General features: G+C 40.3%; 1 protein-coding gene and 1 long non-coding RNA gene across 2 annotated transcripts in view; one reads left to right on the top strand and one right to left on the bottom strand.

Moving 5' to 3' along the window:
• Positions 1-16,886, top strand: part of Clstn2 (calsyntenin 2) — a 593,894-nt gene that overhangs the window by 219,769 nt on the left and 357,239 nt on the right. Inside the window, exon 2 of the mRNA XM_031345279.1 lies at positions 8,246-8,368. Coding sequence (XP_031201139.1) covers positions 8,246-8,368 — 123 coding nt within the window. The remainder of the gene's footprint in view (positions 1-8,245; positions 8,369-16,886) is intronic.
• LOC116073393 lies at positions 638-6,149 on the bottom strand. The gene is made up of 2 exons (XR_004111786.1): positions 6,036-6,149; positions 638-932 (listed from the first exon to the last, which is right to left on the bottom strand). It is a non-coding gene; the product is annotated as an uncharacterized LOC116073393 (long non-coding RNA).

Genomic DNA, 16,886 nt, shown 5'->3' with positions numbered 1-16,886 from the left:
GTGAATGAATAATCCCAGTCAGGCTACAAGCATCAATTACCTATGTTTTGTTCCTGGATAGGAGGTAGTTCATCGATTTCCCAGGGAGCCAGAATTTGGAAGTAGCTTATGAATTATTTGTTTGTAAATGATTTCTATATTATGTGGATGCTTCCTGGCAGTTCACCCTAGTGGTTAGCCTAGATCCTCCTGTTCTCTGGCCAAACACAACTACACACATCTCTGTAGCATCCTAAGTGCTTTACCCATAGCTCCCTTACCTGATATCCTCCCCCTCATTTGTCCCTATTTGGTTTATACTCTCTCTTCCCCCTTCTCCCTCTTCCTTTCCCTTTTCCTCCCCCTTCCCCTCCTCTCCACTCTCCCTCCCTTCCTCCCCCTTCCTCTCTCCCCATCCCTTCCTCCCTCCCTTCTTCCTTCTCTCAGTCTGTCTGGTTTTGTTTCTGTCCCTGATATTTTCTGTCCTCAATAATCTTCTGTCCTCTCATTCCTTTCTCTGTCATCTGTCTGTCTCAGATAATTTCATACCTATATAATATGGATTCTGATTATTATAACCTACCCGATCTCCCTTCTGCCCCAGTATCCATTCACTTTCTTATATGTCTACTTCCTGCATACATGACATTTTTCCTGTTACTGTTGTTGATCTGTTTCATTGTTTGTTTTATTTTGTGTTTTCCTTGAGACCCACTGATTTTCACCAGGATCGCTGCATGACCACAGGTTCATATCTGCCCATCAGAGTCCTCATCCTGGAATAAATGCTGTCTTACTGTGTCTGGTTTGGTGCTCTGATATTTTTCTTTAGCTCAAGTCTGTTTCTTCTTGCTTGTCCTTTTTTTACATGGTAGTTATCATGCATTCTCTCTTAAGCCGACAGTCCTTTGAGGATAAGACATGTATTCTTGCTCCACATAGTGAGGCGAGGTCTATACAGAAAAAGATTCGCCCTTTTAACTGTTGCTCCATGCGTTTTGAAAAATGACCATGTAAATGCTGTAACCACCGCAATCAAAATAGAAAGCAGCTCTCTCATCCCAGCAAGCTCCTTGTCCCATCCGTCCTTACACTTTTGCATTTCTAGAAATTTAGAGAATGATACCAAATAGCATGCCGCCTTCCTGTTTGACCTCGCTCACCAATGAGTGGTTTGGAAGTTGACCCAATTCCCCCAGGTATCAGCATCTGATCTATTTATATTGCTGTGTGAGTGTCCATTATCTGGACACACCCATTGGTTTTCAGTTTGACAGTATCTTGAATAAAAGCTTTATGATCATATTGAGGTCTTCTGTGTAGTTATGTCTGAATTTGTCAAGAGTAAATCATATAGGATTAGAATTACTGGATTGTAGTTTTATAAAAGCAAACAGAGTCCTAACTAAACTGTTTGTATCATTTTTTTATATCACTTTGCATTCTTAGTAGCAGCAATGAGAATCCCAGTTGCTCCATCTGAGTGTGGAACTGCCTCCTTCGCTGCAGCCACTTGAGTAGCAGAAGGCGGAGACCCTACTGTACCTTTAATGTAAATGCCTCTGATATCCCTCGAGCCTGGGTATCTCTCCATGTTCATAGTTTATCTTTATATATTTATTTGATGACAGCTCTGTTTAGTTGTTGGTCATTTTTATTAGACTGTTTATCTTCTTCTCAGAGAATTCTGAATATTGTTTATATAGTTTGGATCCAAGCCTTTGATGTGATATGTTCTCTAAATAATTTCTTCCCTTCTGTGGCTCTTAAAAATTATTTTCCTGAGGAATGATTTATTTTAAAAGAAGCTTGTTATTTTATAATATTTTATTTACCAATATTTTATTTTATCTGGTATATTTCATGTCCCTTTTAGTAATCTAATCCAAGTACACTAGAGTGGTTTTTTTTTCTGGTTTTTCGAGACAGGGTTTCTTTGTGTAGCCCTGGCTGTCCTGGAACTCATTCTGTAGACCAGGCTGGTCTTGAACTAAGAAATCCACCTGCCTTTGCCTCCCAAGTGCTGGGATTAAAGGCGTGTGCACCACCACTGACTGGCTCACTAGAGTGTTTTTTTTTTTTTATACTTTCTTATAATAATTTTATAATTTTAATTTACATGCATAGAGCTATGTAAGTTCTGTTTAGAGACAATTGTTATGGATGAGGTATAGTAAGATTGAGATTAAGTTTGTTTTTAGGTGTACAAATATCTTATCCCTCAGGAGCATTTAATGAAAAGTCTATCCATTCCTCAATGAATCCTTTGTGGGTAGTGGATTCCCCCCTGAGATGTGTTTGTTACTGGACTTAGATCTTTCCAATGAGCTAGATGCCTACCTATTTATCAATGCCTGCACTATCTTGATTCCACAGCATTTCAATAATTCTTAATATCAAGTAGTATAAATATCCCAACTTTGTTCTTTTCAAAATTATTTTGGCAATTTATCTTTCTTGTTAACATGGATTTTAAATTTTGATAATAAAAATTCCTGTTGGTACTTTTTAAAGACATTTAAACTCTATCCCTTGTTTCCTCTCCCAAGTCCTGAGATGGTATCCATACAGTTTCTTTGGCTCTATAGGTCAGTTCTGGGGACATTTAGCCATGTTTCTATTGAGACTCCTAATTCATGAACACTGTCTCTACATTCAGGTCTCTGAATTCACTCAGCAGAAGCCTGAATTTTAGAGCACAGAGGCCTCACATGCATTTTGTGAGAGTTATTCCTAAGGGTTTTGTGGGTTTGATACTATTATAACAGTACTGTTTATTGGCAGTTTCCCTTATACTTAGTACCCTCAAATGGTGCTTTTATTTTATTGTGTTGTTTTATTGACTGTTTCTTAGGACTTTACAGAATGCACTTCTTAAGTCTCATTGGAATGTGTCAGCATACAGAGGCTTGAAACTGGAGATCAAGTTTGCGTGTGTGTGTAAAAAGACAGTTTCACCTTTTCCATTGCAAACTGTTTCTTTTTCTTATTTATTGGATTGGTTTGAACCACCAGTAAAATGTCATCGTAGCTGAAGAGTAGACATCCTTAAATTGTCACTGTCTATATGAAAAAGACGTCCAGTCCTTAGCATTAAGCATGACGTTAGTTTTAGGATGTGGAAACATTGTTTAGCAGATTGAGGAATCTACTTGTCGTTTGATAGATATATTTATATATAGATTATACAGAGATGTTGAATTTTTTTCCAATTTTTAAAATTAATTTCCCTATTATACTCAATGCTCAGAATGCTTTCTGTATAGTTTATGGCTAGTGTATGTGTGCATGTGTACATATACATGTGTGTGTGTGTGTGTGTGTATGTGTGTGTGTGTATGTGTGTGTGTCCAGGCTAGATATCCCTGAGAAGGTGAGGCCAAAGTTCAGGTATGTGGAAGCATTAAATTGATGGGGAGCTTATGTTTATTGGTGTTTGAATGATAATTGTATTACATTTACCTAAACTCTTTCTTGAATTTTTCATAAATGACTTGAGAAATAAACATCTGTTTTATAAGCAGGGAATAGATAAAGGTGGAATTATTTAAAAGTTTATACACCACTGAGTAGTGGGGAAGTCCCTGTTCATTTCTCAGTAGAAATCTAACTCAATTATTAAGGTCATAGAACAAAAATGTCTAAGAAAGAGGCTGCTTCCAATATGTTGCAAGGCTAAAAGAATCTTGATCCACATAATAAGAGAATAAGGGATCCATTTGATTTCCACTGAGTAGATGTTATTCTTGAAATGACCACTGAACTGCTAAGTAAAAGTAATTCATTTACAATTTTAGGTGTACTAAATAGGCAATACCTGCCTTAGCTCTGTGTCTTAGTTACTTTACTATCATTGGGATAAAACACTGTGGCAAAGGCAACTTATAAGAAAATATTTAATTTGGACTTATAGTTTCAAAGGGTTAGATGGTGAAGCAAAGGGATAGTGGAAGTAACAGCTGTGAGATGACATCTTAGTCAGTAGGCTGGAAGGAGAGGGGGAAGGAGGGAAGGAGAGAGGGAGAGAGAGAGAAAGAGAGAGTGAGAAAGAGAGCAGAGAGAACAGAGAGAGAGCAGAGAGAGAGTGAGAGAACAGAGAGAGAGAGTGAGAGAGAACAGAGAGAGAGAGAGAGAGTGAGAGTGAGAGAGCAGAGAGAGCACAGAGGATAGCAACAGAAACATACTTGGGGTAGCATGAATCCTTTGAAGTCTCAAAGCCTTCCCCAAGTAACCACACCACCTCTAACAAGGCCACACCTCCTAATCCTTCTGAAACAGGTCTACCAGCTGGAGAACATTTATTAAAAACATTAACCTATAGAGAACAGTCTCATTCAAACCATGACACTATTAATGGTTATTGGTTTGCAACGCTATGGATTTGCTCTATAGACAAAACATAGACATTATTTTTGTTTACATATAAAGATGAAAACATCAGTCAAACTTGAAAAAAAAAACAAGAAGATTTGAGGAAACTATAATGTGGGGGAAAAGACAGACAACTCCATGCATGTTTGCCTTTTTATTTTCCAAGTGGGACAGTTAAGCCCTTTTGAGTCCCAGTTCCTCTCCTGTGAAGTGAGATACAAATTCTCACCACTGTAATTGTTGTAAGGCTAATGAGCCTTGGCTGGCAAGATGGCTCAGTGGGAAAAGGTACTTGCTGCCAAGCATGAGAACCTGAGTTTGACTCGCACAACTCAGGCAGTGGAAGGAGAGAACTCTCTGTTGTGCTCTGAACAGCACACATGGACTACGGCACAAGCATGCCCACACATGTAGATACACTAAATAAATAGATAGATGAATAAATGAATGTAAAAGAGGATTAGTCAACCCATAGGCATGAAATGCCTATAATGAAGTAGCCATATGACTGATAGCAGCTATGACAAGAATAAAGGAAGGCAGACCTGTAGGTAGAAGGAAATCAGCCTTCACTGATGAGGGAGCAGCATCAGTTTTCAAGTTAGTCTATAAACCCCCTACCATGCAGATGCTAGCCCTGCCCAGAGGCCACAGGAATCTGAATAATGAAAAGACAGAGGTTTTGAATCCAGCTCGGGATATTTGAGTGACAGGATGTCTTGTGTGTGACATCATCACCTGCATCTTGTAGTTGAAGGCGTTGAAATTCTGAGAGGCTCCTTGACTCACCTATTACCACCCAGAGGTGATTAAGCCAGAGTTGAAACCTGAAACATGCCTGCATTGAGCCAGGTGGCACAGTGGATCCAAAACTCTAGGTGAACTCCTGGTGTCTGCTTGTTACACATTTCTAATGAGTAGGCCCCTAGGTTTAATTAAGGAAAAGGGAGATTAATTGTTTCTCCCAACAGCTGCAAATTATTTACATTGCATTTGTGTTGATGGCTAATAAAAGAGCAAAGGAGTAGAGGACAGCCCGGAATGGCTGTAATTCTTACGGAGTCCATAATGAAGTGCAGGTCTGAACGACGGAATATAAGAATGGATGAGCCTACTGCCCCATGCATACCTGAAATGGGCAGAGCTGCTCTCTGCTCTGGGAAGGATTCAATCAGCAGAAATGGATCTCAGGGGCTCAGACTCCAGACTAGCTTGGCACATATCCCTCCCCCAGCAGACTGCCAGCCACTCTGTTTGTGGCTGCTGGGGAATGAGTGAGAAACAGAAAGATGGAGGGATGGTGATTTAGGTGTGGTCCCCCACCAATCCCCACCAAGAGCTGGGACAGCTCTTAAATGAACTTTTGATGGATGATGGATTGGGAGAGGGAAAGGGCAACAGAATTAATCTCAATTCTCTGAGCTCTTGACTTTCCTTGGCTACTGAAAAGTTGGTATAATCCATTACAATAATGTGGTATTCCACGAACTTTCCCAGGAGAGCTGTGAACAAACATGTGCTCACCCCAGGTGGGGCAGCAATGACAGGCCAAAGTAACTATCTCTATCGTAGCTAGCCTGGTGAACTAATGAATGTATTGAGCTTACTTGTAGCACCACACATGAGGGTGTACTTCCAGTAATGTGTGACCCTCCCCAAACAATCATGTCACCAAAAAGTCTCACCTCAGCATGGATGAAGACTCCTCCATGGCTGTGTAGGTAGAATATCCATCCCCTCAGTTAGTCTTTCACTCTCCACACTAGGACCTTTAGAGATCACATGTCGCTAGGGCAGGATTCCATGGCACAAGGAGGGGTTCTATGAGGTCATAAGAATCTTTGGTGAGAGTCTCATGACATGCCTCCCGTGAGGGAACCTCAATAAGCCCAACATGAGGGATTCCTGTGTGTAATCACACCTTCTTTCATTTAAATGGTCATGGCTGTCATGCTCTGAGGACAGCATTCTGCAATGAGTGTCTGTTATATGTGTGAAATAAAAAATGTATTTTTGTGTTTGTGAATATCTTTGGTATAGGGCGACATGCTAATTTTTTTGTCTACTATGAAACATGTAGTCATCTTCAGAAAGGCACTCTTTGTAGAAACCTTTTCTTTACTCTTTTTATAATGATCACACCTATTTTACAGATTGCCATGGGGAAGATATATGACCACTACCTGGAATCTATTGGGCAGAGGGTGAGGGTTGGCCATACTAGGGTGGTGTGTTATTTTGCTTTTTTAAAGGTGCCTGCTTTGTCTTCTTAATTCTGTTGGTATATAAGAAGGATTTAAAAGAAAGACCAAGAACTTTGTAGTGGAAGGAGCACTGTTGAGGGGGAGTGTTGACTGGAGAGGGAAGGATGTCTTCTTGTAAGGAGCTAAAATGTAGATATCTAAATGGCATTACAGGGACCAAATAAAAATTAAACAGCATTCCCTAAGGAGATGAATGGTTTAATGGTGGACGTTGGATATTCACCAGAGATGTCTACGGGTGAACATACAAAATCTTGTAACATCTTATCTCAAGCTTCTATCCATTGTTAGACCTTGTTAGTATATTACCATTGCTTGGTGTGCATCCCATATAGTACTGTAAACTGACTACCTTCAGAAAAATGGAAATGTACTGTGTCACACTTTTGGATGCTTGATATCTAAAATGAAGACATTGTAAGACTATTCTTCATCTGTTCTCTTGGAAATGATCAGGTAGAAATTCTTATCATGGATAATACCTAGTAACCAGTAGAAGCACAACTCGTGTGTGTGTGTGTGTGTGTGTGTGTGTGTGTGTGTGTGTGTGTTCATGGTGCTGGTACATGTCTCCTGTAAGAGGAGACTAGAGGTCAAGCTTGAATATTATTCCTCAGATACTACCCATCTTATATTATTATTGCATGGGTTCCTTCATTGGGACCTGATACTCATTTACAGTCTGGGTAGCCAGCAAGTCCCAGGAATCCACCTGTCTCTGCCTCCCTAGTTCTGAGATAGAAGCACCGGCCTCCATGCTTAACACTTTACGTAAGATCTGATCTGAGGATCAAATCGATCTTAATGCTTATACAGCAACCACATTACCAAATAAGTTATTTTCCCAGGCCAACTCCAATCTTTCACAGTGTGTTTCTTGTTTGCTTGGCTATCTCTAGGCGAAAAGTTCCCCTAATAGGGACATCAGTCATTATCATTGAAGATCTACCCTAGTATCCCTGTTTTAAAATAGATTATCTCTGTAAAGATTTTATTTCTAAATAAGGAAAAATGTTGAGACATTGGAGGCCATTATGCCAACATAATTTTTGGATACACTGACATTAAACCTGTAGCCCATTAGATATATGTTTAAGTATGCAGTTGATCATTACACAATGTATGATTTGAATTGGTCAGTTTATTGAAGAGATATTTTAATTGATGTATATCAGACAATTTGAATAGTCTTTAAATCATCAGAAATATTCAGTGTTTGTTGAATATTGACATATATACGGGTATATCTTTTATATATGTTTGTGTTAATCTACTAATGACATCTATAGATGGACCGAGTTAAGTTGAGATCAGAATTTACAGCACGCAGTAGAATCTGCTGGTTTCTTAACTGATAATGAATTTTAACTCAGAAACATTTATTAATAGATGACATTAGAAGTTTTAACTCTTCATAACATCATCTATATTGATGCTTATCTTATATGGACCCTGGGTATGCTATTACACTGTGGATATACATCTCTGAATCTTTTCTACATATCAAGTGGGCTAATGTGTTTTATGACCTAGGTTGTTGGGTCTATGATGTGGCAAATATGAAACATTGGTAGTTCTGTTTTACATCAGTTATTCAGATGGCTATCTTTTTGTTTTGTGTTGCTCTCTAGTCAATAAACACAAGCCATGGATTGAGACATCATATCATGGAGTCATAACTGAGAACAACGACACAGTCATCTTGGACCCTCCACTGGTAGCCCTGGATAAAGACGCCCCAGTGCCTTTTGCAGGTAAGATGACTGGCATCTTAGTATGCACAGGCAGGACTCACTCTGGAGGCCTAATGTCAAACCTCCACAAAGCTGAGCTAGAACTTAAAAGCTATTGTTGCCGCCCTATGTGCAGATGGCCTGTCGTTTTCATGATGCGTGTCTCTTCTTATTGCAAGTGTGGACCTTTTATCTCCTTATGGTTATTCTCCTTAACGTTGCTTCCTATGGGAGACCCATGTTTCTTTTTTTGTGATTACTTTTGCTGTTTTTCTTTTCTTTGAGACAGAGTCTCTCTATGTAACTAACTATCTTGGAACTAGCTATGTAGGCCAGGTTGATCCCAACCTCACAGAGATCAGCCTCTCTCTGTCTCTGTCTTCTAATTACTAGGACTGAAGACTTGTGCTACATGTCTGTTTTTGTTCTTCTAAGAGGTGATAAATAGCTGAGATGGCCCCTGGAGTTGGAGGAGTTGGACTGGTGAAACGGCTTGGAAGAATTTTGCTCCTAGAGAGATGGCCCATAGACATGACAAAATGTGGAAATCACTGTCCCCACTAGCAACATAACACATGGGGACTTGTTTCTTGGTAGACAGGGAAGAAAAGGAAAATAAAAAGTATCAAAAAAAATGTTGCTAAAGGTAGGATGGCACTGTGCCCATGAATGTGGATTTTAGAGGAAGAATTTAAAGTCAGGAGGACTTTGCCCTTTGTGCTTTCTGGCTAGAAAGATTTCTTGTGTCTTCAAGGCTATTACTGCCCTCACCCTGATGTCCTGCAAAGGTCAGACTCCAGAAAAGGTGTGTGTAGGACACTGCACTATCACCTGCTTCCATGGATTTCTATAAAGATGAGGAAAAGGGCAAAGCCTTGGGTAGGAGGCCTTAGACAACGAATGTCTGAGGATGCCTGAATCACGAGGAATATTGTTAACATTTTATAACTGTCAAGAGAAAGACAGGAAATTTAATGAAGGTTTTCAAGACCTCTAGAAGATTGCTTTATGATGGATGGGTGCCAGGCAGGGCTTTTCACCATGATGAAGTCTATTTTTTCTGACAGTTTGTCTGTTACATTATGAGCTACTTGGGCAGAAAAAAAAAATGACTCTTTTGCACTTTTAAGAGAGATGCTCTGTGAAGGCCTTTTATTCATTACAGAACATTATAAAGTCGGGAGTGATGGGCTGGGTTAAACTCAGCCTTATGTGACGATAAGCCCATACGCACTCCCACAAAGGGGGTGGGAGACTCTTGGAAGGCTCTGTCTATACTCTGTGTAGAATGGTAACTACCAAGGGCACCTAACTATGACTTCTGTGCTGTTTAAGGTTGGGGAACACTCAAACACCTTCTCAAATCCTCTAACCAAATGACATGTAGAAGTATGACTCTCAGGCCATTTTTTTTTCTACAAAGGATGAGTTTCTATCTCTACCTTTCTTCAACAGCCTGGAGACAATCTACCTCCCATTTCTTCTGGGCATAACTAATGTGGTCGTGGGGTTAACCAATGCCTTTAACAGTGTCCGGAAATAAGATTTTTGAAGGAAATATCAGCAGTTTGGGTCATGGAACTGTTTGGTTTGGCATAGGTACATTTAGAAACATAGATTTATTATAAAAATGCAAAATTGTGATTAATTTCTGCGAATCAGATCTCACATACAGAGAACTAAGCCATACCTTCCTCTGGTTCTTTCTGTTCTCCCTCCCTCTCTCCTTTTTCTCTCCTTCTCCGGTCCCTCCCTCCTCCCCTTTCTTTTGACATAAGAAGCAGCATTTATCTGGGATGGCCTGATTCAAAGTAGATCCCTTGTTGTCCTCAAACCTGTGTTTTCTGGCCCTAGCCATCTGGGTGCTGGAATCACAGAACTGTATCATAACCCCCAATTGGCTCCCTCTTTCATCTATGTGTGAACCCCAGCACCCACCCTTCTCTCACAGTTTATGCACAGAGGCCTTCCCACTGAGCAGGGCTTAGTCTTCCCCATTCCTGTCTGTGGGTTGACCTCTCTTTCAAGCATAAGAGTGAAACTGCTGGCAAACTCCCAGGAAATAAGAGGGTGTCCTTTAGTCACTCCAGTGCTAGGAGGCTGAGGAATCCAGAGATGGGCAATGTGTCTTACTATTCACTATGCCTACCCCTAATGGAACCCTCTTTGTGTCCAGTGGTGAGCAAGGACACAAAGTCTACAGGAAAGTTATATACTCTCAACGGAGAGACCACAATAAAAAGACATTTAACTTCAAGCAAATATGATATTTGAGAGTTTATCTTCATATCAGTTTTCGGGGGTGGGGTGGGGTTACAGACAATTAAATTTTCACCTGGAGACTCACCAAAGCATTTCTTAAGTTGAAGCCCCGTCAAGTGCCTTCAGCTTGAACTTGGATTTGATCAGATGTGCTCACAGTTGTTGAGGCATGTTTTGAAACTGAGATTTTCCCCTCAGCCAAACCCTGAGTAGCTATTTCCAACCAGAGACAATTTCTATACTCCACCTGTTATTTTTGCAGCTGCCTTAAAAAAAGAGATCTGGCTTAATGCATCAAAATATAATCTGCCAAGCTCTTAAGAGTAAAAAATAAAGGTGCTTTTTTACTATAGTCAAAGCTATTTTTCTCAGTATTATTTATGGCCAGCCGTAAGACAGGACACAGACACTAGCCATCCATCCATGCTACGGGCATTTATTTTTAAAACATTTATCTTAAAAAGAAAATACCGAAGATTTATTTCAGATCCCTATCATTCTCATAAAATTGAAAAATTTATATCTGCTTGCTTCATCACCCTCCATGTCAGCTGGAGCTTTTGGTTCCCCTTATCGACCACTCCTGCATTGGGGGTCACTTTTCCCTGCCTTCTGCCTGCATCTTTACTTCCTGTAGAGCAGCTGAATGGAGCTTCGCTCTGTGAAAGACTGTTCCCTTTAAATCATATTTGTTCAACTTTCTTTCTCTTATCTTCTCCTACCTTTTAGGAATTTTAGAAAAAAAATTCTTCCAAAAAAAAATTTCTGTTGAAAACTCATTTAGGATTATATGCTACTCTAAGCAGTGTTCATTTAAATAAAAAGAAAAGCATTGGCTATAGGAAACATGGAAAGTACTGTAAAGTGTACATCAAAAAAAAAAAAAAGAAGAAGTGTACCTTCCCATCACTAGAGACTCAACAATTCAGTAGGCCTCCTTTCAGCCATGTGTCTATTCCTCATTAAAAATTATCACCTCTTGCATTTAATATTAGAATTGTTACTTAGATAACATCAACACTGTAAGTACCCTAATGAATGTTCTAGAGTTTACCTTTTCCCTGTTGGCAATGTATCTATTTATATTTTGTTACAACACACCTGCCTTTCTGAGTCTATTGGCTATGTGTTTTCAACAGTATGATTAATTGATCAAACATTTGCAAGCTCTTGAAACACTTTAGATTGCTCTTCCAAGAGTTGTCTGACTTTGTATTCCCATTCACACCATCTGAATTCTCCTTCTCTGGCTCCCATGTTGCTCACTCTAATGGTGAATTGGTGACAGCCTGGCAGGGCAGCTGATTGTATTAGCTTTAACAGCATTACCTGTGGATGAGCTGGGCTTTCCAGGGTTGCTCTTTGGATGAAATGTAAAGAATGCCATGCCACGTGCTCAAAGTACATTTGTGTTTCCTTCTCCAGCCTTTTCTCCATGCTCATTTTATAGAAGAAATGCATAATTGGCATTGGGGTTAAGCAACTTTCCCAGAATTCTAGGATAGGTGAACTTGTGGCAGAGACAGGAGCCTGTCTTGTGTAGGGTGCTCTGAGTTCCATGTCCTTAGGATTTTGCTCCGAATCCTTGTCCTATTCGATCAGCAAAACCTCCACGAGTCGTCAGCCAGATGTATTATACTTGCCTGGCTTACTTCTCAACTCAGAGTCTGAGCTCTGTAGAGTTGACCTTCTTAAAGAATCAAAATCCTTAAGTAATAATGGAAACCCCATCCATTGCGTGACAAAAAATGATAATGAAAGCCAGCTGGGCACACCGTGAACTTATTAATTTCTACATGTGCCCCACTGAGGCCTGTTAGGAAACTGTGGAGACTTTTAAATTTGAAGGGAATTAGATTGCCTTTCAGAGATCATAGAAGTACTACTCATTTGTCTACAGTGGGCCAGTCTGGACTTGTCTCTTGTAAGGACAGGGCTGCAGAGGATGATCAGGTATAATTGGCTGGCTTCTCGGCCTGGCTGAGTCTCTGAAGGCTGCCTAGAAAATCGTCTAGAATATGATTTGATCTGGTTTGATTAGCTGGTTACCATGCTGGATGTGTTAAGGAGTGTTCTTTCTTTCATGGTTAACTCCATTTTTTCTTCCTATTGAGTTCAGTGTCTGCCTTCCTACCTACCTGTGGACCTGTCCAGGGTCCTGGCTTCCACCTAGGGCTTCATAGCAGCCTAACGGCAGAGACCTTCCAGGATTTAGTCAGCCATGATATCTTATAGTAAGCAGCGAACATTAAGGTCATAAGCATTCATTACTTCTATTATTTTTAGATAGATGAACATCATTGTATACTTTATAATGTATAACATATTATGGTTAAAGTCATATCAATATATTGTAGACTACTTAAATTTAGCTCAATGACAAATACATTACCTCACATAGTGTGATGGTTAGTGTTGTCAAATTGGAAAAATGTAAAATCACCTGGGACATGGGCCTCTGAACATGCCTAAGAGAGCATTTCATAACTGAGTTAATTGAGGCAGGAAGGTCAATGTGAGTGGCATGATTTCATGGGCTAAACCTTGAACTGGATAAAAACAAGGGAAGGAGTCGAACAGGTCGCATGCATTGTGTGCTCTCCATTTCCTGACTATGGGTGTCATGTAGATAGCTGTCACAAGCCCCTTCCACCATGAGTTCACTGCAAGATGGACTGCTAACCTGGGACTGTGAGCTGAAATGAACTCTCTCTCCTCTCAGTTGCTTTTGCCAGTGTATTTTATTAGAAGAGCAGAAAAGAAGCTGAGACACAGAGTTGTCATCTTTTAGTGATAGGATGTTGTACCCAGCCTACTTTCTCCAAGAGTAATATATTATCACAAACTATAGTCACCTTGCTCCATAGTAGATCTCTTAAATGCATTATTTCAATTACACTGGAACTGTGTGTCCTCTGGCCAACATAGCCTCAGCCCCACCAGCCTCTGGTGACCACTATTATATTCTCTACATCTGATATCAGCATTCTTTGAATTCCACCAAAGAGGGAAATCAGCTGCATTTGTCTATTTTTGCTGGCTTATGAGACGCACACTTTTTTTTGCATTTAGGCTGTCTGCACTTGCTAACTTTATAATCTCAGAGTTGTCCCTAAACTCGTCCAAGGGAGCGTTCATAATGGAGGCATTCATAGCACCTACTCCTGGGATTAATATATGGATATAATTAGATATTAATGAAAACTGCCTGGGGCCCTGTCTGGCAGCCAGAAAGTGTCCAATAAATCATAGCTGTGTTAGTCATAGCCGTGGTGATGATGAGGATCATCAGAGTAATTGTGATTCTTGTAATCGTCAATAAACCACAAGTGTTTGCTTCCTCTTTGGTTGATTACAATGGTGCAATTATAATCTGTGATGTTGATGATAAAAGAAAAGGGAAGCACAAGTCTAGAGTGTGTTCTGAGGCTCAATCTAGTCACCCAATCAGATGGTTGACTCAGTTCCTTAGTCGCATGACAGTGTGGAAATGACCAGCTAAATTGGAGTTAGAAGACCGTACAGTTCCATAAATAAATATCAGCTAGCTGGGTAGAATGAATATTCATACATTCTACCCATCATTTATTCCTGCAGAATAACCTATTGCATGCTATATTTGTAAAGAATTGCAAACCATGTACCCTTTTATTATAAATGCACACATACACATACACATACATATGCCTGTCTTTCAGCTGATGGCAATTCAATTCTCACCAGCTTGTGAAAAGGGAGACCCACTCTTATGGTTCTGTTTTGCAAAGTAAGGAAACGGGACTTTAGGAAGTCTAATGAACTTCTCAGGTTCATCTCCCCAAGTCCAAGCTCTCAGGCCTCGGGTCTCTCTCCACTCTGTCAGTTGTCCATTGTGAGAGACTGCAATTACTGGCTTTAGACGATCTAGATGGCATCAGACTCGGGCTTACTAAATGTCAATCTCATACTATGTTCTTTCCTCTTAAGTTCTGTTTGTTTGCTTTGATGTTCGAGAAGAAATGTGCAGTTTAGGAGGTTCGTCACCAGCACTTCCTGTACCTGATAATCTCTTGGTAAAACAGGAACAGGATCTATCACAGAGCCTTCCATAGACAAAATTGAACTAAAGTTTTAATAGCGTCCAGTTATATTTTAGTTAGACCAGTTTCTATGGAGGTAAGTATTACTGCTATTCATTTCTGGCATTTTCATTTTAACCAACCATTGGGGTGTTTTAAGCCAACTTCTAGAAAGATACAAGCAAATATGTTTTGGTGGCTTGCAGAAGCATCACAAGTCACTCAAGAGGTCTGGAACAGAAAGAGACATGAGGGTAAACTTCATCTAGAGGGGCTCCCTCATCTGGTGTTTTCAGGAGTGGCTGCAGGGCCCAAGTCATCTTGCGTCTATGTTATCCTGAGACTCTCCAGCTTTTAGTTCCTTACAGCATAAATGTATTTATGCATCAATAATTAATGAAAAAATTAATGAATGAAAATAATTAATAATAATTAATAAAAATAATTAATGAAAAATCTGGAGTAATTGGCTTCAGCCACATGTTACATCTTATCTCTCACTGTCAAGAACTGGGTTCAGACCTATCTGTAGTCTACGGTTGGGGATACCTCTTCAGGCCTCACAGAAATGAAATTTAGACTAAGTTAGGAAAGCTTTTATCATACAAACATTTATTTAGTCACCCCTCTATTTTGGATTGAGTAGGTTGTTTTCAATAATTTTCCTTTTTTTTTTTTAATAAAGAAAAGAATTCTTCCATGGTCAACTATATGAAACGATTTTCTTAAATAGACTCAACGGGTTTCACTTTGGGCTTTTAATTCAAAAGAGTAAATGAAACAGATACTTTCTTTCAGCAATTGTGTTTCGGTTTTGTCCTTAGGCAGGGGAGAAGGGGGCTCACATTCTCCTGCACCTGGAGGGGAGCACTATGCCCCAGTCTTCAGATCCTGGCCACCTTCCCTATGACCAGGTTTTCAGCCTCAGTGCAATAACTCCGATCAAAGGCTTCCAGATTTATACAGGAATAATATAAAAGTTGCTTTAAAATCAAATCAACTGAGGGATAATGGGAATGGCTGACTGTAAATAAGATGCAAATCCTGGCCACGGTGGCACTTGTGGTCTCTGGGAAAGCCCTTATGGTGGTCATACCCATGAGACTGGTAGTGTGAGAGCTTGGGAGTCCTACCAATCAGGAAGGGAAGGCAAGCCCTTGTGTGCCATCAGAGTGGGCTAAAGTATAGATTTGGCAGTTCTTTTCTTTGAACTTCTGGCTTGGCCGCTTCCAGCCTTGACAGGGATGGGCATGTTTGCACACTCTTCCTGGCTATCTCCACAAAACAGATTCTTCTCTTCCCAGCTGTTCATCTCCATAATTCTAGTTTCTGTTTGTTACCTGCTGATGACTGTCAGTAGGAGGCAGGTTTCCATTCCAGTCCAAGGCTCATTTACAAATCCTAGTAATTGTAGCCTTTGCCTGAGTTGGGACAAAGTGGCAAAGTCTATTTATCCTGTGGAGGATTGTGGATGATGCCCACTATGGAAGAGATGCTGGCTGGAGAGAGGGGGAGCATTCTTGACCTTCTGTAGAGTGTTTGAGGTCTTTGCCCTGACTGTGTCTGGAATAAATCCTTCCAAACCCTTCCTCATGTATTTCCCTCTTTTCCTTTCCCATCAGTTTATCCCAAGGTCCCTGATGCTGCCTGTCTATGTAACCTCTGTCACTATGTAACCTTTTGTATTTTGCCTTTTTATTTCTCTTGTGAAGGCATTTCTTTTTTAAATTTTCAGTGTGGCAGCTTAGCCTCTGAGAACTTCATCTGGATGACCCATTTGCACCTCCCACTCCTGCTCCTGGGACCCACATCATCTCTATGTGGCTCTGTCTCAAGTCAATGTGCTGTCATTAGCTTCCTATTTTTCTGTGTAGAGTGGGCCAAGGTGGGCTCCAGAGTGGGAAAGCTTCAGGGAAACTAAGAGGGCTTTTCTCAGTGACTTCCCGGAATTCAGAACCAGAACCAGTAGAACAAATCAACCAGGGAAATAAGAGGGTGTAGGTTTGAAACAAATCAGATGCATCCAGAGAGTTCTGTGTCTGACTTAAGGAGAAAGCAAGGGAGGGATTGGAGAGCTGGAACACTATCCACCAAGAAACTTTCCCAGGTGCTCACAGCTTTTTGAAACCAGATATCACTATATAGTCCTTGGCCGGCTTTGAATTGGGAATCTGCCTGCCTCTGATTCTTGAGTGCTATTCAGATAACAGGCATGTACC

Source organism: Mastomys coucha, unplaced genomic scaffold, assembly GCF_008632895.1.
Source record: "Mastomys coucha isolate ucsf_1 unplaced genomic scaffold, UCSF_Mcou_1 pScaffold23, whole genome shotgun sequence".
In the NCBI taxonomy this organism is placed as follows: domain Eukaryota; kingdom Metazoa; phylum Chordata; class Mammalia; order Rodentia; family Muridae; genus Mastomys; species Mastomys coucha.
The sequence above is the reverse complement of the archived record's forward strand: the minus strand, read 5'-3'. Positions and strand labels throughout refer to the sequence as shown.